This window comes from Saccopteryx bilineata, chromosome 4 (assembly GCF_036850765.1).
Source record: "Saccopteryx bilineata isolate mSacBil1 chromosome 4, mSacBil1_pri_phased_curated, whole genome shotgun sequence".
Classification (NCBI taxonomy): domain Eukaryota; kingdom Metazoa; phylum Chordata; class Mammalia; order Chiroptera; family Emballonuridae; genus Saccopteryx; species Saccopteryx bilineata.
This window is the reverse complement of record NC_089493.1, coordinates 52,389,841-52,409,516: the sequence shown is the minus strand read 5'-3', so window position 1 is coordinate 52,409,516 and position 19,676 is coordinate 52,389,841. Positions and strand designations below refer to the sequence as shown.

Here is a 19,676-nt window from a genome sequence, read left to right as displayed (position 1 = left end):
GGCAGCGAGGCTAGGAGAGGACATCTGAGAGGGAGTCATGAACGAGAAGGACTTATTGGCCAGCTTAGGCTGGCGAGGCCTCTTATTGAGTCAGGACAGCCAGGAGATGGGATGGCTTTGGGCTGGAAGGCGACGTGAACTGCTTTTGCTTCCTACGTCCAGGAGGCAGCTGGGCGGTTAGGAGAGAGGGCGACGCTGGAGGTACAGGTGGAAACCATTAGCCTGCGTGACAGCCTTTTCCTAAGTGGGGTCAGAGAGACAGGATTTTGTCATCAAGTGAGTTTGGAAAGCCTGTACTATACCCCTTGATGGGGCCTTCAAGGCACTGGAGCAGTAAAGCCTCTGGGAAGTCCGGCAGAAAGGGGCCTGTTTGATCAGCATTTCTCCAATGGATCTGACCACTGTTCAGTCACTTTTGTCTAAACTATCCCATTGACCATCCAGAGATCTCACTCTGGACATACTGACGAAGGTATGGCTGAAATCTTGGGACTGATTGAATTCAGCGGAGAGGGTGACCCAGCTCAAGAAGGAAAGAGAGAAACAGGCCGGTGGGGGCACTTGAAGGGGGGGCAGGGTTGAAGAAGAGGCTGAGGGTTCAGGCGGAGGAGGGGCCGCAGCAGCTAGAGGGGAGAGAAGTGCTAGGGAGGTCCTGCAGAAATGCAAAGTGAGATTTAACAAGAGGGCTGAGGTTTGATGTCCGGAGTCCCAGGGCATCCTCTGGAGAGCAGGTGTGGAGAGGGGGCTGAAGGGCAAATAAAGGTGAGGGCAGGGAGGGAGCACGCGGCAGTGGCCTCTGGGTTCCTCTTCCGGCCAGTGTGCCCCGAATGGTGGGGTGATGACAGGCACACAGCGAGTTCTTCCTGGAGAAAGATGGATTATTTCTTGTAAAGAAATCATTATACAAAAAGAAATAAAGCATAGGACATCTGGCTCCCTCTTCGTTTCCTCCCCGCTCCAGGCAAAAGGGTGGGCCCCCTGTCACAATAGAGTCACTTCGGGTGACTCTTGAGAGCCCTGGTGTGTGACTGAGCGCCAGCTCAGCCTCCTGCCGGAGGCTCTGGGAGACTCGAGGGCTTTGTTCAGGGAAGGGGTGTGAGCAGGTGCTGTCCCTGTTATTACACACGGTGCTGGGTGAGTCACCTGGAATTTCCTAAGCCCTTCAGGTGGAAGGATTGGGGCCGACGAGGGGAAGGAGGGAGGTGGATAGAAAGGAAAAAGGTAACGAGCTGGATCCTGCTGATGAGTAAGCTGTTCTCTGCTTTTAAGCGGGACCTTTCGGGATGGGCCTGACCTAGGGAAACAGGTAGCAGGGAGTCCCTGGAGCAGCAGCGGAGCTGGAGGGTAAAGGGGTGATGTTTTCTCAGAGTGCCTTGGGCAGAGGGCGCCTCTGTCTCCTGCCGGGGGAGATTGACCAGGTGGCAGGGCAGCAGGAAGACCCCTGGCCCGGACAGAGGACGAGGGTCCGGGTTACAAGATAGTGGTCTGGTGCCATGTGTCTTCTTGCAGCTGCACGAGGCCTTTTCTAAGGCCTCCCCTCAGGCTCTGATCTTCCACCAAGTGGGAAAGCAGGGCCGTCTCAGTGACAGGAGGTCAGCTGCCGGCTGCACCCTCACACTCCCGAGGGCCCGGTTCTGAGACTTTGCCACTGATCTTGCTCTCAGTACACTGGTCCTGAGCTGAACGTGTGTGGGGTTCTTTCTGGGTCCACTTTGGTGCATTGCCCTCATCCTTAGCGAGATAGGCTGGAAGTGGCGTCCGGGATGCTGGGACACAGCTTGCCTGGGTTCGCAGGAACAAACCTTCGGGCGCACAGGTAGCTCAGACACAAGGGGCCCACCCTGCACGGAGGGCTCAGGCAGGGCTGCACAGCGCGTCAGCTGGGCCTTGACGGCTGGGGGTGGGCAGCCCAGGCGGAGGGGACAGCAAGAACCGAGAGACAGCAGTGGGAAGGCCTTGGAACGCGCAGCCTCCTGGGCTGAGGTAGGGCTGCCTCCATCGTGAGAGGGCGCAGAGAATGCCGGACCGTTCGGGTCTGCCCTTTAGCCTCGCAGTGTTGTGCTCCGGGCCTCTGCCCGGTGCCTGCTTTTGATTTGTAGTAGAAGTTAATTTCCCCTCTAGCCCCCCTCCCCCCTTCCTTTACCGGATTTGGATTTCTTGCACATGTTTTTAATAGGCATCCCTTAATCCAAGCGTTGCCTTCTGGGTTTTATTCTGTTTTCTTTTCCTTAAACAAAACAGAAAGTCTATGCCAGTTTGGAATAGGGCTCCAAACTGAAGCCAGCCAATGTGTAAGGCTGGCGGGGGGCCAGTCATGAATTAAGTGCCCCATGCCATTCGAGAAGTCTGGCCGACACCACCCTGGTGGGGGCAGGGGGCTGAGAAGGGCCAGAGCTGGAGGTTCCTGCGTCTCTAACACCTCCGCCCCAGGAACAGAGATTAGCACAGACTCAGCAGTCTGGCAGGGAGCAGGGCTGTTCGAAAGGAAGGCCTTGGGCACGTGCCATCATCTACCATTCCAGGTGGGCCAAGTTCTTGGCCCAGAGAAGCAAAACCATTCTTCCTTGGGGAAAGCCACCCTTTCCCTGGAGAGTTGTCCTCCCTGAGTAGCCTTCACGTGGCGTGTCTTCAGGCTCTTTTGAAGAAGCAAACTGACGTAAAATCATTTCTGCATGTGTCGGGAAACTCTCAAAACCATGGCTGGCTGGCTTGATGGACATAGGGGAGGGCTTATCACCTGACAGACTTCTTCTAAGATTTAGTGCTAAGACAAGCTTTGTTTCCTGCCGAACTAGGAAGAATTATCTGTCCACCAACCAGAGCATTGTAGCATATTATGCTCCCTTTTTTGCTTTATCTGCTAGGAGTCTCAGAGCCAAGTTGAGGGTTTTCTCGGTAGCTATAATCTCATGGTTATCCTTCTCTTTTCCAAGATCCTTTTTGTTTCTCACGGACCTAACTATAATGAAGATAAATCCTTTCGCGGGAAAGAAATAAGGGCGTATATGAAGTTTATAAATAAAGTGCTGTTCAAGACAGAACCCAGAGGTGATCTTGTGTTTTGGTCAGCAGCTCCTCTTGCAGAAGTGCGTTGAGGAAGCTGAGGGGTGACGGGAGGGAGAGAAGTGGGAGGCAGGGCTGGCCGTTAATTCTTTGCAGAGAATGATGACTGTGTGGCTGGGGGTGCTGCTCCAGTTCTGAATGCAGGTCAGCTCATCCCAACAGCCCTCTCTGAACTGGCAGCTCTTGGGCCGTCTTGGCCAGCCGCACTGCTCCTTCAGACTAGCGTCTTCTTAATTACGTGTCAGGCTCCTGCGGCCAGTGTTTTCCACAACAGTGATTTGGATAAGGCTCAGATCTGCATGGGAGGGCTCTGCCCAGCCTCTCTCTGATTCGGAGACATCTTGAACCCACATTTCTCCAGAGCAAGGTTCCAGCACCATGTCACCCGACGGGTGGCCTGACGGCTGTTGGTAGGTGGGCTCTGTCAGCGTTCTTGGGAACCTCGCTGTCTTTCTTCTGCCTGCACTAAATCAATCCAAGGGGTGCTGGGTAAGAATTTATAATTTGGGGAGAGGACTCTGTTCTGTTCTGTGTTTTGTTGGGGAAGCCAGGGCCAGCACAGATCAGCTATAGCTGCACCTTCGGGCTGACTTATGCCAGAAGCACAGTGACCTTGGTGGTCTGCTTTAGATGTCTTCTCATACACTGCAGAGACTGTTCAGACCAGGAAACTGAAGCCAGAGAGGGAGGTCCCATCTACAGGGTCATACTGCAAGACCAGGGGAGCCTGACTGTGGACAGGAGTGGCCTGCAGCCCTTCCTCAGTACTGCTGGCCCTGACACGTTGCCTGACCACTTTGAATGCTTGAATTGCACTTCGATTTATTTATTTTTTAAGGTTTCCAAAGCAACATAGCTCACATTTTCGTGACCACATTGTTTAGAATATAGCCTGTCTCATTGGAATGTTGAAGCACCCAGCAAAGCCTGAGCCGGAAGTGGCTGACGTGGCTCTGTTCAACCTCAGCGGCACAAGCCACAGGCCACGGTCACTCCTGCCCCGTCACTCCCCGCTCCCCACGGAGCAGCTTAGACCTCCTGCCTTCCTTCCTCTTCCCTAACTTCACCCTGGGAAGAGAGGACAGGGCAAGGGCACTTTGCCCCTCTTGTGATGGAGGTCAGGACAGACATGGGATGTTCTCAAGTCCAGATAAAGTTATCATCATTGCTATTAACACCATTTCTTGAGAGTTTGATGCACGCTCTGCACTTCATATGAGTTACTTCAGTCCATCTACAAACAGCACCTGGTGGTGAAAAAGATCCCCCCCCTCAGGTGGCTGGGGGCAGGGGGTATGGAAGCGGAAACCCAAGTTTAACTGGTTTGCTCACAGTTGCAGCACCGCTAGTCCGTGCCGGAGCAGAGACTGAACTCGGGTCCACCTGGCTTTAGTGCTGTGCTCCATGGCCTGGTTAACATCTAGGGCAATAGTTTTTAACCAGGGGCTATTTGTCCCCTAGAAGACATCTTGCAATGTCTAGAGCCATTTCTTTCTTGCCACAGCTTGGGAGGGGGAGATGGACGGATGCTACCGGCATCTGGAGATGGAGGCCGGGGTGCTGCTGACCGTGCGGTAACGTGCAGAATCTTCCTGAGCCCAAACAAAGAAGTATCTAGCCCAAACTGGCAATAATGCCAAGGTTGAGAAAACCTAACCCAGGTGTCCTAACCCTCCCGCTGACACTTTTGAGTATGTGATGAATACAAGGTTAGATAATAAGGTATGGGTCCCACACATGGTCGCAGTCTCTGCCCCGGGCAAGGATCATGGGCGTAGACCCCAGAAGGAGATTAGGGCCACTGTGCCTCGCAGGAGGCACACAGGCCCCTCTCAGAGCAGCTTCAGATTTTTCTCTCCTGGGCTTTCTGCACTTTCAAAGGTCTGGTGAGCAAAGGGTCCTGGTGGGCTCTCACCCCAGGAAGTTGTCTGACAGGCAGTAGTAAACCGGGTTCTCAGGCCAGTGCTGAGACCTGACCCAGCAAGCCTTTCCTGTCCCTCTCACGGACTCCCACAAAGTTGCAGCTAAGTCACCAGGCAACTCCAAATAGATATCAGAGCCAGAGCGAGTGATCCAGTCTGCAGGTCCGAGATGGAGGAGGGAGCACGAGCCAGACACTGACTCCCTGATTCTCAGACCAGTGGGTGGGATTCAAGTAGGTAGAGAGCAATGTGTGGCGGAACTCCCAGCCAGGTGACAGCATACTACAGAGAAGCCACTGGAAGCGTCAGCTGGTCCTGGAGAGTCTGCAGGACACGGCACTGGTGCCAGTGAGGAGTGACGGGTGCCGGCCCCAGGCAAGAAGACAGACCCACTGAGGTGACAGATGATGCCGGAATGGCCAGGAGGAGGACGGGGGTACCTGGGAAGCTGGGGAGCTCGGAATGGCTGGAGGTGACAGGATGGCTAGGGAGTCAGGTAGGATCTTGCGAGGGGGAACCCCTAATTCAGGGGTTCCCAACTCTTCTGAGAAAGAGAGCCAGCCAGTTTTGCTCCAAGGAGCCTTGAATTGAGACTATAGACTGGTAACTGGGACAAGTTCAGGATTTCTTGTAGGTGAGTTTGTGTCCCTGCCACTGCAACAGATGGTGTCTGGCTACACACGGAAGATAGTTCTGTAATGAGAGACACGGACCGGGTTCACTGCAGCAGCGCACGGGGTGCCCCTGTGGTTGCCGCCCCCGAGCGCAGTGCAGAGTTCCCCGGGGCGGCGTCATTTTATCTCTTGGACACTGCTGCTTGATAGGCTAAGTAGGAGTTTGTCCAAGACCAGGCAGAGTCGAAAGCAGAAAGCGCTTTCCGGGGCAGCGGTCAGCATGGGTTACTCAGGGTACAGTGGAAGACGGGCTAGGAGGTGACCGTGTAGGTGGTGTGGCCTGAGCGCATGAGCACAGTGGGTCTGGCTGGTGCATTTGCCCAGGTGCTGGTTGGTGCCTGGCCTTCTTCGGGTTTGGTCCAGCACTTTTCTTGAAGACTGCTTCACCCCAATGCCAGGCCAGGCGGGGCCTTTCTGAGCCAAAAGTAAATGAAACATGGCAGGGCTGGCGGAATACTCCTCCAAACACCTGAGTGTTGTGTCCCGTTGGATCCTGCAAGTTTTAAACAATAAAAGGCGTGAGGGTGGAGATCATAATACCCTCTGAGAGAGAGAGAAATAGTCTTCCAGAGCATCTAGGGCAGGGGTCCCCAAACTACGGCCTGCGGGCCACATGCGGCCCCCTGAGGCCATTTATCCGGCCCCCGCCGCACTTCTGGAAGGGGCACCTCTTTCATTGGTGGTCAGTGAGAGGAGCACATTGACCATCTCATTAGCCAAAAGCAGGTCCATTGTTCCCACTGAAATACTGGTCAGTTTGTTGATTTAAATTTACTTGTTCTTTATTTTAAATATTGTATTTGTTCCTGTTTGTTTGTTTTTTTTTACTTTAAAATAAGATATGTGCAGTATGCATAGGGATTTGTTCATAGTTTTTTTTATAGTCCGGCCCTCCAACAGTCTGAGGGACAGTGAACTGGCCCCCTGTGTAAAAAGTTTGGGGACCCCTGACCTAGGGGATCCCAGGGAGGAGCCAGGAGCCTGGGGCCCCCACTGACCCCGCCACCTGGCCTGTCTCCTAGACCTGCAGCCCGTCACCTACTGCGAGCCAGCCTTCTGGTGCTCCATCTCCTACTACGAGCTGAACCAGCGCGTGGGGGAGACCTTCCACGCCTCGCAGCCGTCCATGACAGTGGATGGCTTCACCGACCCCTCCAACTCGGAACGCTTCTGCCTGGGGCTGCTCTCGAACGTCAACAGGAACGCAGCCGTGGAGCTCACGCGGAGGCACATCGGTAAGAAGCAGGGGGGCAGGAGACAGCCGCCTCTCACCCCAGGGGCCTCCCTGCGGCCTCTGCACAGAACTCAAACCACCCCCACTGTGCTGTCCCTCCTGCTGGGAATCGGGGAGAGGACTCAGTCCCTCGTCCCCACCCCCAAACTTTATATTGTCTTGTTTAGGGGCCGGATAGGTAGAGTTCAGGCGGCTTGGTCATTCTCACTCAGAGACACAGACAGAAAACTTGAAAGCCATAGAGGAAAACACTTACGGGGATAAGAAAGGGAAATGTATTAAGAAAGGCAACATATGCAAGTCTCTGAATAAATATACACTTAAATTACTGATAGGTGGATACGTAAGTTGTCAGTCCTGCAGGTTTGATATTTTTATTTGTTAATCTCGTACATGATTATGATTATTCTAGAAAACTTATAGAAAGGAGAAAGATAAGAATGACCCACTGCTGGGACGCCACTGTTACTGACATTCCGTCTTCCCACATCCAGGACACAGTGAAAGGTCACTTAGTGTAGAGAAGAGGCCTTGTACTCATTCTTTGGTTTGCTCATAAAAGTATCATGCTAAGGATATTCATAATTTTGCGGTCCAGGGTCACTCAGAAGGCCGTACAGGTGTGGTGGGTGCAGCGGCATGTTCCCCGGCACCGTCCAGCCCCCGGGGTTAGTGGAGGGGCTCGAGGGCGAGGTCAGGATAGTGGGTGCAGCGGCATGTTCCCCGGCACCGTCCAGCCCCCGGGGTTAGTGGAGGGGCTCGAGGGCGGAGTCAGGGCCTGGGCAGGGCAGCGGGGCCGCCTCCACGTGACCCAGACTGCACTGCTCTGCTGTCTTCAATCTTGGGCATTAACAGAAGGTTTCCTTTGAAGAGAGGATCTTGTAGTTGAGAGAAGAAAAGTTTGGAAGCCATGGGTCTAGACCAGTGTGCTCATTTTCCAGGGAGTGATCTGATGGCCAGGAAGGGACGGAGCCCTGTGGGGGCCGTGTAGCACATGTGACACAGTCAGTGACGGGCAGCCCCCTGTCCCCGAGCCCACATCCTGCCCAGGTGACCCTCCACATATTTTACTTTGAAAAAGATACTGATCCTGGGGGTTACTGATTCTCTTTATTTTAAAAACATTTCAAAAATTACCTTAAAATATATAATAAATGTTTTTGTTCTTTCAGTCTGGGGCTTCCCACCTCCCCCTCCCCCGCCCCCACCTCGCTCTTGATAGACGTAACGCAGAGGTTCCTCCTTGTGAACCCCGAGTCTGTCCTGTAACACGGAACCGAGGAGCAGTGGGGAGCAGGTGGGGGATGGGGCGGTAGTGGGAGGAGGAGGCGAGGAGAACCTCCAGTGGCTGTCAGGCTGTCGCCTGGTCTCCACCCCACCTGCCGTGGAGCCTGGAGCATCTGGCTCACTTCCCAGGCCTCTGGGCCTCTTCCCTAGGAGCAGGAACGAGCCCTCTCCCTGCAGGAGAAGGGAACACCCCTGGCTGCACGAAGGGCTCATTGTCAGAGTGTTTACGTAACTGCTTGAATTGCAGAGCCAATTTAAAAATAATTTCTGCCCATCTGGAGTGGATTTAAGAGATGAAGGAGAAGTAAATGATATAAGCCTATGGAATGTTTTAGAAAAATGCGTCGAGGGGAGAACAGTACAGGGGTGGCACTAAGTCACCCCTGCCGCGAAGGCCTCCTGCGGGGTCTGCTGCCTCAGCAGGAAAGGAGCTCTTCAGGCTCACTGCAGGAATTCTGAATCTGGTCGGGGAGGGGACCCGGTAGTGGCAGGAAACAGACAACACCTAGCAAACACTTGCTGTGTGTCTCACAACAACCCCATGAGGTAGGTGTTGTTATTGTCCCCATCTTAACTTAGGCTCAGAGGTTGGAGAGAGTTGGCTGAGGCCTGTGGCTGGTCAGTGACAGAAACTGTCGTAGAGACTTACCCCATGTTCTTCTCTCTCGTCATCTGCCTCCTCTGGCTTCAGGGACAGAGCATCCCCCAGCAACCCCCCTGTGTGAGCTTAGGTTTGGGGTGTGGGTCCTATGTGCCTGGTGGAAGCTGAGAAGAACTAGTCACTTGGGGCATCAATAGCTCTGCCCCTTTGCTGGCTGCAGCTGGCCCCGGGACCACCGTGTGGGGCCAGGCACCTGGTCTGGTCTGATCCCCAGTCTTTCTAGGGCGAGGCGTGCGGCTGTACTACATTGGAGGGGAGGTCTTCGCAGAGTGCCTCAGCGACAGCGCGATCTTCGTGCAGTCCCCCAACTGTAACCAGCGCTATGGCTGGCACCCGGCCACTGTCTGTAAGATCCCACCAGGTAAGAACACCTCCACACCCCACTCCCTGAGGGCCACTCCCCTGCAGTGTGCACCTGGGTTGCTGGAGAGGTTGCTTTTTATTCTGCCACTTTTTCCTCATCGGGGTTTGCACTGCCAACTGGGGTGGGGGGGCTTCAGTGGGTTTTCTCTGTGCCTTCCCACCTTACTGCGCTCTGCCTGACCCTCCAGGGAGCAGACACAGCATCTGGCGGATCTGCCTGTGATCCGTGGTACCTGCTTGTTGCCCCGTGTGCACAGATGCTCAGGCAGTTTCCTCCTTCCTTCCACTTACACATGCAACCTGGGGAAGGGGGTGGTGCAGGAAGCCCTGCTGCTGTCTCCACAGACCGTAAGCACCAGCTGAGTACACAAGACAGACACAAATGGGTTTGATGAGCAGCATGGGTAAAGTACTCTTAGATCCAGGAGGAAATACACATATACCTCGGGATGGATCAGGGAAGCCTTGGTAGAGAGGCACAGATACGGGGTGATGCAGGGGTGAGGACTGTAAGGGCATTCCAGGCTGAGGGGGCAGTATGGGCAAAGCACTGTGACGGAGGGACGGAGGGCAGGGCACTGTGGGCAACACTCTGGCCGGAGGAGAGGCTATACGGAAGACAGTCAGGAGAAATGTTTAGAAAGCATGATGGGACCAGACCTCGTGGAAGGACATAAAAGGTTTGCTTTTATTCTGGGCACCAGTTGAGCGTTTTCTGGGCAGGACTGATGAATCCCACCTGGGCTCCATGAAGGGGTGTCAGGATGTCCCCCACAGGGTGTCTTGGAATGGGCCAAGTCTTGGCAGGAGACTGATTGCATCTGAGGCCTCTTGACTTCCAGCCCCGAGGCAGAGAGCCCCAGCCAAAGCCTGCTTCTCCCATGGCGTGCAGCCACGGGAAACACAGCCCACAGAACGTGGATCGTGACTGGCTGGGGGAGTGTGTGGCCCAGGCCAGGCCACTGACCATGATCAGGCGTGTGGGACATCTTTTCCTGCCCACCAACTAGCAGATTCTAGTGGAGCGGTGGGCCATGGGCGGGGTCACGTTAAGAATGCAGACACGCTGAACCGCTAACAGTGCTCTGTCCCCAGAGCCCAGTGTGGCTGCGATGGAAGGGTGCATTCGTATCTCTGCTCTCACTCGGTCCCCTCGGGTTCCTCTGGCTGTCCAGGTGAGGAGGCTTATTGAGGAGACAGGTGCAGACAAGTTAAGCCACCTGCCCAAGGACACCCAGCTTGTAAGTGGCTGAGCCAGGATGACCTGAGGATCAACTGCGACTCCTGAGTCGAGTGCTCTTCTGTTCTGGGCTCGGCTCCAGAGCGGGGCCTTCTTTCGGCCCTGCCTCACCGTGCTTCCCGGTGGAGGAGAAAGCTAGAAGAGGAAGCTGGGCTGCATTCTTGGCATTCCGTCCACCCCCTTCTCCGGCCCTCCCCCATCCTTTCGGTGAGGGCTGAGTTGGCTGTGGCAATGTTTGTTAGCTCATAGAATGTCAGTGCCGGGGTCCTCTGAGGCCAGCCCCTCGCCGCCCTATAAAGGGACTCAGGCTTACGAAGTGAAAGTGACCAGCCCAGAGCCGCACAGCAAGGTTAGGAGCCCAGTATTTGACCACGAATAAACTGTCACCTCAGCTCACCTTTTGGGCGTTTCCAACATGTGCTTTTGTCTTTTATTTTTGTGGTGGACATATTCCTGGCACTCAGCTAGCAGGACTTCAAACAAGAGATTTGTTATAAACTTTCTTTGTGCCGTCTCTAGTTTTACTGCCTGGAGAGTTAGACACGCACCTTCACTTGGCTGTGAATGTCATCCCGACCCAGCCTTGTGCCCAGATGTGCACAAAATGTGGTCCAGATCGCTCACTCCCTCCTGGTTCTCACAGGAGGGGGATTCCTCAGAGGGGCTGGGGGGGAGGTACCCTGGGACCCTGTGATGAGTAGAAGGCTAAGTATCCTCTCCACAGGCCTGTCTCGGCTGGCAGTCCTTCTGTCCAATGGCAAGGTGGTCATTCTTCCCCAGGTGGTCAGTCATACTCCAGACAGCCTTGGGCATTGTGGCTTGGGCCCCTTGTCTTTCTGTGCCCTGGAGTCCTACCTTGGCCCCTTAGCCCAGGGCAGGGCCCACCTTTCCAAACCATCTCTCTTGTTCTTGGTCGCCCACCTCACTGTCCCCAGTGTTCCCACAGCTCTAGGAGCTGGAGTTTGCAGGCCAGTATTTAATTCTGCCCCCCATGTCAGCTGTACCCCCATTGAGATGGCAGTAGCTTCAAGGGCAGGGACTGAGGGGCTCACCCCAAGCGCAGTGCTGAGGGTGGAGTATCTGTACCACTTTGGCCGTGTGAGTTATGATGGTCAGGGTGACCCAGGGATGGCTTTAGCCTGGAGGAAAGCCCTGGATTCATCCATCCTTTGTCCTCATGAGCTCCATTCTTATTCTGTTGGCAGGATGCAACCTGAAGATCTTCAACAACCAGGAGTTTGCTGCCCTCCTGGCTCAGTCTGTCAACCAAGGCTTCGAGGCTGTCTACCAGCTGACACGCATGTGCACCATCCGCATGAGCTTTGTCAAAGGCTGGGGAGCAGAGTACAGGTCAGCTGTGATGGCCACATGCCCCGGGGCCACAGGGGACTCAGAACACCACAGCAGGGGCTCCTCAGAGACGAGCTAGGCCTGCCCTCACCTGAAGGACAGAGACCAAGGATCAGAGAGAGGCCACAGCCGGGCAGGCTGGGGGGCCAAGTCACACTAGATAAGGAAGAGCTGAGCAGTGTTGGTGCAGCGCCTCACAGACACACAGGCTCCATGTCACCCTCACCACAACCCTGGGCAGGAACATTGCATCATCCCCATTTGGGAACTAAGGCCCATAGGGGGAAAGTGAGAAAGCTGAGCCTAGAATGTGCCTTCTTGTTTTCTTCCTCATTGTTCGTTTTGGGCAGATGGGTCTAGAGCAGTGGTAGTCAACCTGGTCCCTACCGCCCACTAGTGGGCGTTCCAGCTTTCATGGTGGGCGGTAGCGGAGCAACCAAAGTATAAATAAAAAAATAGATTTAACTATAGTAAGTTGTTTTATAAAGATTTATTCTGCCAAATGTAGCGAAAATCCAACATAAAGTACTTGGTAAGTAATTATTACTATATGCTTTAACTTGCTGTAACTCTGCTTTATAAATTGTATAGGGTAAAGTTACTTCCCTACTTTATAAATCACCATTACAGTGGAACCGGTGGGCGGTTAGAAAATTTTACTACTAACAGAGATACAAAAGTGGGTGGTACGTATAAAAAGGTTTGACTGCCCCTGGTCTAGAACAACCCTCTCCAGGGAGTCAAGTTTTCATCTCTTCGTTCCTTCTCTCCTCTGTGGTTTCATCTCTGACTTGGGCGACCCTGAGCATCTAATATTAAATAACTGAGAGCTAGGTAAAGGAGGAGAGGTGGGTAGTCATAAAGGAACAAAGTTGACTTGCTCAGAAAGAAACAGCATCTTTCAGAATTTCAGATGCTGATTTAACCCTCACACTGGTCAGGACTGACCTGGTCTGTCTGTTGGGTCTCTCAGACACTCTGGCTGGGCTTAGAGGATCCCTTCTCTTTCACACCTGGACAGAGGTTTCCTGAGAGGCAGGGCTGTGTGCCCCTTTGCCCCTCACCCCCTGCCCAGCTCTGAGCCGAGGCAGACTCAGAGGTACCCACACATCAGCAGGAGCCAGCGCCTTGCAAGTTACTCTCCTTTCTCTTCATTTTTCCAGATGTTTGGAATCCATTTTGTTTTGCAGTCATTCTGCACCCAAGCCAAACCCATTTCAATATTGGCTCTGGGCCACCGTTTATAATGAAATCCAGATGAGCATGACTTATGGAAAGTCAGATTCTCATTAGAGGATTTCGGTCCGTAAAATCCTCTTCCATTTACCGTATTTTAGCTGCTGTTCCCTGTGTCTGCCTCACAGTGCCAGGGAACAAAGTACCTTGGTCTGTGGGGGTCTCTCTGAGACGCAGGCTGAGTGGCCAATTGAGCAATTAAAGGGGTCAGAACTCAGGGGAACTAACAGCACAGTTATGCTGGTCTGAAAAGATTAACCCAGGCCCAAAGGCTGAGCCCAAGGGATGATTTAGTCCACCTTTTAGCCCTGGCTGCAATCACTTGGGGAACAGAGTTGGGAGGTTAGAAAATTAATATATATGTGTGTGTGTGTGTGTGTGTATGTGCATGTGTGTGTGTATATATATATACACATGCACACACACACACACACACACACATATATATATATATATATGTATATTTAGTAGGGAGGGGAAATACTTAAAGATGGGCCCCATGGAAAAGAACCAGAGGGAGATCCATTTGTTCTTGCATTCAGACTGCAGTCCTAGCCCTCCCCACCCCGGGTGAAGAGAGGAGGGCGGTGCCCTCAGGCGGGCGACCTGGCATGGCACCTCAGCCCTCCAGCCTCCAGTGCTGGGAAGAGGCCCCTTGGTGGCGGAAGCCTTTCTCTGGGGGCTGTATCTCTGGGCAGGACATAGTACCAGCACACCCCGTCCTGTGCGGCCCACCACGTCCCTGCCACCTGGCAGCACCACCGAGCAGCCGGACTGGCAGGCGCGGCCCCTTCCCAGAACAGTCTTGCCCTCCCTCTGCCTCTTGGGCCAAGGAGAGTAAGGTTTCATCCCTTCTTTCTGTGAGGTGGCCGAAAGCAGGCCCAGAGCCCAGGCCTCTCACCTCCAGCTGGCACCAGTGCCTCCGGCCTCAGCAGATAGCCTTTGCTCAGTGGAGGCCTTTGGGAGATCGCCTGCGAGCTGCGTCATCAGCCAGCCTGAATTTAGACAAAGTGCTTTGGGGAAAAGAAACGTGTGGTGTGCCTTGGTTTTTTCCAGTAATTGTTTCATGGCTTGCTCTGCTCGTAAGATTTTCCAAAATAAGGCCATAGATGGGAATTATATCAGCACATTGGGAACCGACGGCATGTGGACTCTGTCGGCGCCTTGTAAAAAACACCCTTCAGTCAGACAGACACACATCACCGTGGCCTACTGGGGCTGGGCCGGGGCTGGAGATGGGGGAACTGGGGTGCCCATTCAGGACACCAGATGGGATCCAGGGAGACATTTGTTCACGCTGGAGGTTCTCTGGCAGGGTCCTGTCACAGCAACTGGAGGGCCTCTGGGGTACCCTAGAATTTGCCTTCTGTGTTTTAACACTTTGAGGGCCATCTCCTTCCCTGTCACGAGAAACCGATTCACTCAAAGCTCTTCAGGGCTGGGAGAGGTTGGCTTGGCAAATTATTGGTACCTCCTTTAGGGCACTTGGAGTTTAGCAAGGCAGGACCTATTTCTGTGTCTGGCAAGAAGATTGTCATCAAAGCAGGAAAAGGTGTACTGGCTGATGTGTGTGTCCTTTTGGATATTTTTAAAATCTCCCACCCCTTTCCCTTTCCCCTGTAGGAGACAGACAGTGACCAGCACCCCCTGCTGGATCGAGCTGCACCTGAATGGGCCTTTGCAATGGCTTGACAAGGTCCTCACCCAGATGGGCTCCCCAAGCATCCGTTGTTCCAGTGTGTCTTAGAGACATTGTGTGTGAAGGGGGAGGGTCGGGAGGGCGGGCTTGGGTAAAATGGCCATGTAGGAGGTGGAGAGAATTGGAACTCAACTCACTGTTGTCAAGAAGAAGAAAATTTTCTCCCTCAACCGAAGTGGCACCAACCTGTTCTCCAAAACACAAAAGCAAACCCAGAGATGGTTTTCTGAACAGCAGTGTCTGCTGAACACATCGGCCTTCTGGCCCGTTTGAAGGGCAAGAAATGGCTTCTGCTTTGGTGGCTTGAGCAAACAGGTAGTATGTCACCACCTACCACCTCCCCCCAACCCCTTCTTTTTTAATGACAAGCAATCTGGGATGTCACTGTCCAACAGGAAACGGCCCTCTGTTCAGGACTGGAGTGTGGAGTTCACCTTGAGTGTTCTTGGTAGGGAAAAGCCCGCAGGGGTGTGAACAAACTTCATGCCCTGCCCTCTGGCGTGTTTGACAAATGCCTCTTGAACTGAGCATAGTGAGCCCTAGCTCTCCCTCCACAGACCCCGCACCGGGAGCTGGACTGACTGGGGTGGGGAGGGGCTTGTCTCCTCGCCCTCTGAGCATACCGACTGGTGTGAGCCAGTGTGTTCAAACCACACAGGGACAGTGGGAAAAGTTGGTGAGAGTCCTCTTCTTTCAACTCTTAAATTTGTCCTTTCTCACTTTGAGCAGTTGGAAGAATCTGCTGAGGTTCAGTGCATATGCAGTGTATAGTTTATCACATTAATCTCAGAGAGATTTGAATTATGTGAAGTATTCACATAAAGCAAGAAGCATTGTGGAGTGATGGTGTTTGGGCTAAGGTAAGCTCTACGTCCGGTGGGTCCCAGAAAGAGCTCACTTCGTATTCTCATGCATTCGGCTATCGGTTTATGTAGTCAGTTGCATTAATTAAATGAACTTTATCCTGTGCTCTTTTAATGTTTGTTTTATACATTTAAAAAATCCTGGGTTGGCGCACTGACTGGGAAACCAGAGTGGGACCCAGCACCTTCTCCCCCAAGGTGAAGCTTCTGTGGGTTTTGTTGAGAAAACACCTGCCGGCAATTTTGGAAGCTGAAATTAACAGAAGCAAATTCACCAGAAGGGCAGAGTCTCAGGCCAGCACAGGCATATGAAAGGGCTATTAAAATTTTTTTACACCTCTGAAAATTGCAGTCTTGGTGCAGAGAGGTCTGTCATCTTTCCCCTGGGGTATAAGATTATCTAGTTGATGCTAGAGGATTATCAGTGACAACTCTAGCAGTTATATTGTGTAATAAGTACTGCTCCCAGTGGCAATTAGTGAGAAAACTATTATAAATTACTTCAACTGGAAAAAGTGAGCCCTTTTGCAGAATACAGCAGACAGAATTGCCACTTGCAATTGGTACTTTATTCTTTGCTGCTGTTTTTGTATGAAATGACTTATCCTATATTTTTGCATGGATTTCTACCAGAAAAAATAAAGGGATTTCCTATGGAAGTCCTGTCTTAGGGCCAGGTGAAGGGAAGAAAGTGTATACTTTTGGCAGGCTATCAACCTCAAATATGATGGCATTTCTGATGCTCTATGAAGATGTTGGGCACTTCCTGGTGCGGCACCTGTAGGATCCTTTGTCTGTGAAGCTCCAGCCTTGAGGTCTGCAGCCTCCTGAGAACACAGGAAGAGATGGGAGGAGCCCCCTGCCAGACCTGTGCTAGACTTCTGGCAGGGCTGTGGACACAGAACCGAGACAATGCAAACCGCTTGTTCCACCTGAGGGCCAACTATTCTGTGTCTGAAATTTGTGCCTGGTGTGATATGATCTGTGGACTGCTTGTTACAGAGACAGGAAGCCACCTGAACCTCTTGGATGTGCTCTCACGCTCCCGGTCATGTCTGAGACTGGTGGTATGCATTATTCCATTTGGGCCTCTCCTAAAAGCCATGGGCAGCGGTTTCCAAGGGCCTGCACTATCCACCTGCTCCATGATCCTGTGAGGGCTGCCTATGGCACACAGCTGTTCTCCAGGTACTTGGCAACTAGCTTCAGGTACAGCCCAATTTTGGTGATTCCGTGGTCACATTTGGTTTCGTTTGGAAGACGTCTCAGAACCCTCAATGATTTGTTTTTCCAAAAGCTACTTACTTGGTCCTTTTTCTTTATAGACTAGACCACGGGAGGAGGCAGCGTAAGAAAATGTAGGTAAGCCCACCTTTGGCACCACTGAAAATAAGTTTGGTCTTACCCAGAAGTTAGGACCTGGCGGCTGCAGAGATGCTTGAGGACGTGTTTAATATTAGCGTTCTTTCTTTGTCACAAACTAGTTTTTAAAATCCCGTTGCATGAAAGGCATTTATACATTTAAAAATTTTTTTAAAGGACAGCTGAAAGGGGCAAGAGGAAACAAGGGCGGTTCTAGAGAGGTGACAGTAGCCGTCCAGGCTACACGGCAACGCGCGTGTGCGCCGTTTCCCAGCCTAGGCTCTGCGCCAGGCCCCTTCACCTTGCCGCTGGGAGCAGCTAGCCTCGGGGCGGGGCATGGGTTCTCAGCTGCAGCACCTCCCCTAGGGAGCCAACTTCTATTCCCTTTCCTCTCCTCCCCCTTTCAAACTTTATTTAGTAACTTAGATCCTTCCAGCACAAACGTAGGTAGCCGCCCCAGAGGGTTCTGGTTACAGGCCTGTGCTGGAACATCATCTCAGTTGGCCACCTTCCTGGCAGGCTGTAGATCTCACATTTTGAGACAAGCCTAGAGTCGAGAGCAGGGACTTTGACTCTTAGGGAGCACACACATGAGGGCAAGGCTGCTGGCAGACTTTTCCATTGTCCTTATGTTGTCTGTGTTGTATTTTTTTATTGACCGTGATTATTTTTTTTAAATCATTGTTAATGTATTGGAATGAGCCGTAGCACGTCTCTTGTTCTTAGTTTTTGTTTTTTCTCCATCTCCCCCTGGCTTTCTAGAGTTTGGACATATTCCAGGGCCGCATGCTTTTACTCAAACCACAGAAAAAGGTTTTCTTTAAGTAGTGTGCACATGTCATGCATGGATGGGAGTAGTCTGGGAAAGGCAGATATCTGGTTTCATCCTGAGCCCCAAGCTGCCATTTCTGAGGCTCCTGGTGGTCTCTGCTGGGCAAGCACTCTGTTAGGCCGCTCCTGGTAGTCCTTAAAAGGTGAGCAAGAAAAAGGAATCTGCAGACTGCTCCCAAGGCTATTTACCAGTAGCGAGCGGGCATGAGTTTAGTTTTGGACCCTTTGTCTTACTGTGTGACTCTTAAGTGGCAGAGTTGAGACTGTTCCCAACATCTACATGTCCCCACGCTCCCAGAAAACCTCAACATAGCTAAATTGTACCACTTTTCTTTGTGTGGCATCATGTTTCCTTCTAGAACCCCTTCAAATAAGTCTTCAAAATCTGTCACCCTTTTAAAGAGTCTCAGACTCTTCTTAAGTGGATGGGAAAGCAGAAACATTGACAGAGGACATGGATCAAAAAGGAAGATGAGGCATCTCTGATGGCAGGGTGCCAGTCTGTGGGGAAATGGCCTATCATGTAAACTGGATTGAGAAATTCTCAGTGATTCTGTAACTGATTTTTCTTTTTTATGCTCAAGTAATGTACACTCTTGCATCCTGGTGTTTTATATTTATGTAATAATTTCATAAAACCATCAAGACAACTATTTAATTTTTTGGAAGAAAGTTGGCAAGGTCTCTCCCCTGGAGGACGCTGGCTGGGAGGCTGGGGCACAGCCAGTTCTGAATGTGGGTTGAGGGCACAGAGGCTTTTTCTGGCTCAGCATCCAGACACACCAGCCCGGGCTCGCTAATCATGTCGCGGCGTGTGACAACAGGCAGCTCCATGTCCTCTCCCTTCACGGGGGCGAGAAATTCGCACGGAGAGGGCTGGAGCCCCATTCTCCATGGCGCCCTCACCCCCTCACTCCTGCAGCCAGGCTGCTCATTCGGGACTTGGGGCGCGTTTGGTGGGGGAGGAGAACACGGACGATGTTCCCTTCACTTCTCAGCCAGCCTGACCTCCTAACTCTTTTGTAAAAAGCATGTATGTATTTATAGTGTTTTAGATTTTTCTAACTTTTGTATCTTAAGAGCAGAGCACCTGTTTAAGCATTGTACTATTGTTAAAGATTTGTGTCCCCTCTGTCCTTCTCTTACTCCTGTAAGTGCCCTTCTAATAAACTTGTCATTGAAAAGCTCCTGCACCAGGAGCTCAGTCTCATTCCTGCTGCCATGTCTGGGTTAGGAGAAGACCACAAGGGAACCCAGTGGGGCACCAGGGTCAAAGGTCTCTAAGCCCAAATGTACTTTGGCCAAGGATGTGCCGAGCCACCTTGTGCCACAGGCTCATGTCATCAGCCACCACCTCATTCCCTCACCAAGGGCGACAGCAATGGTGGCCAACCCACCAGGGACGGCAGGAGCCCTGGGTCAGCTGAGTCATGTCGGCAGCACCCCCACGTGCATCGTCCTGCTCATCAGGCTCCCCGCAGGGAAGTGCTGCGTCTGCTGAGGCCCAGGGCTGCCGTCTCTGCTCGGCCACTTCGCATTCATGCCCTGCATTTAAAGGCCTTGACAAATGATTAGCTGCCACCAGACTATCTCCCCACAGGCATGGACATAGTTTTAGATGCATAAATAAGTAGGTTTCCACACTTTCCAACTCAGATGACTTTGTTAGCTCCTGTGAAAAGTCATTTTAAATTCAAAACCTCCCAAGAAGAAAGACTTCAAAATTGTTTCCCTGGCTGAATCTTACACTGGCCCCAGATGATGTGGATTAAAAACCAGGATAATTGAAACATTTTGGAGGAGGAGGGCGGCATGGGGCTGGAACAGGCCTTTAGCTGGGCCTCTTCTACAGCAGCTTCCCTCCAAGGGCCTCAGAGTGCAAACGCCCCCA

At 52.4% G+C, this 19,676-nt stretch overlaps 1 protein-coding gene across 3 annotated transcripts in view; it reads left to right on the top strand.

Moving 5' to 3' along the window:
* Window positions 1-18,995, top strand: part of SMAD3 (SMAD family member 3) — a 124,574-nt gene extending 105,579 nt beyond the window's left edge. For all 3 annotated transcript variants that reach the window (XM_066273082.1, XM_066273084.1, XM_066273083.1), the window contains exons 6-9: window positions 6,682-6,894; window positions 9,065-9,202; window positions 11,650-11,794; window positions 14,654-18,995. In XM_066273082.1, coding sequence (XP_066129179.1) covers window positions 6,682-6,894; window positions 9,065-9,202; window positions 11,650-11,794; window positions 14,654-14,777 — 620 coding nt within the window. In that variant the 3' untranslated portion in view covers window positions 14,778-18,995. The remainder of the gene's footprint in view (window positions 1-6,681; window positions 6,895-9,064; window positions 9,203-11,649; window positions 11,795-14,653) is intronic.
* Window positions 18,996-19,676: the final 681 nt, after the last annotated feature.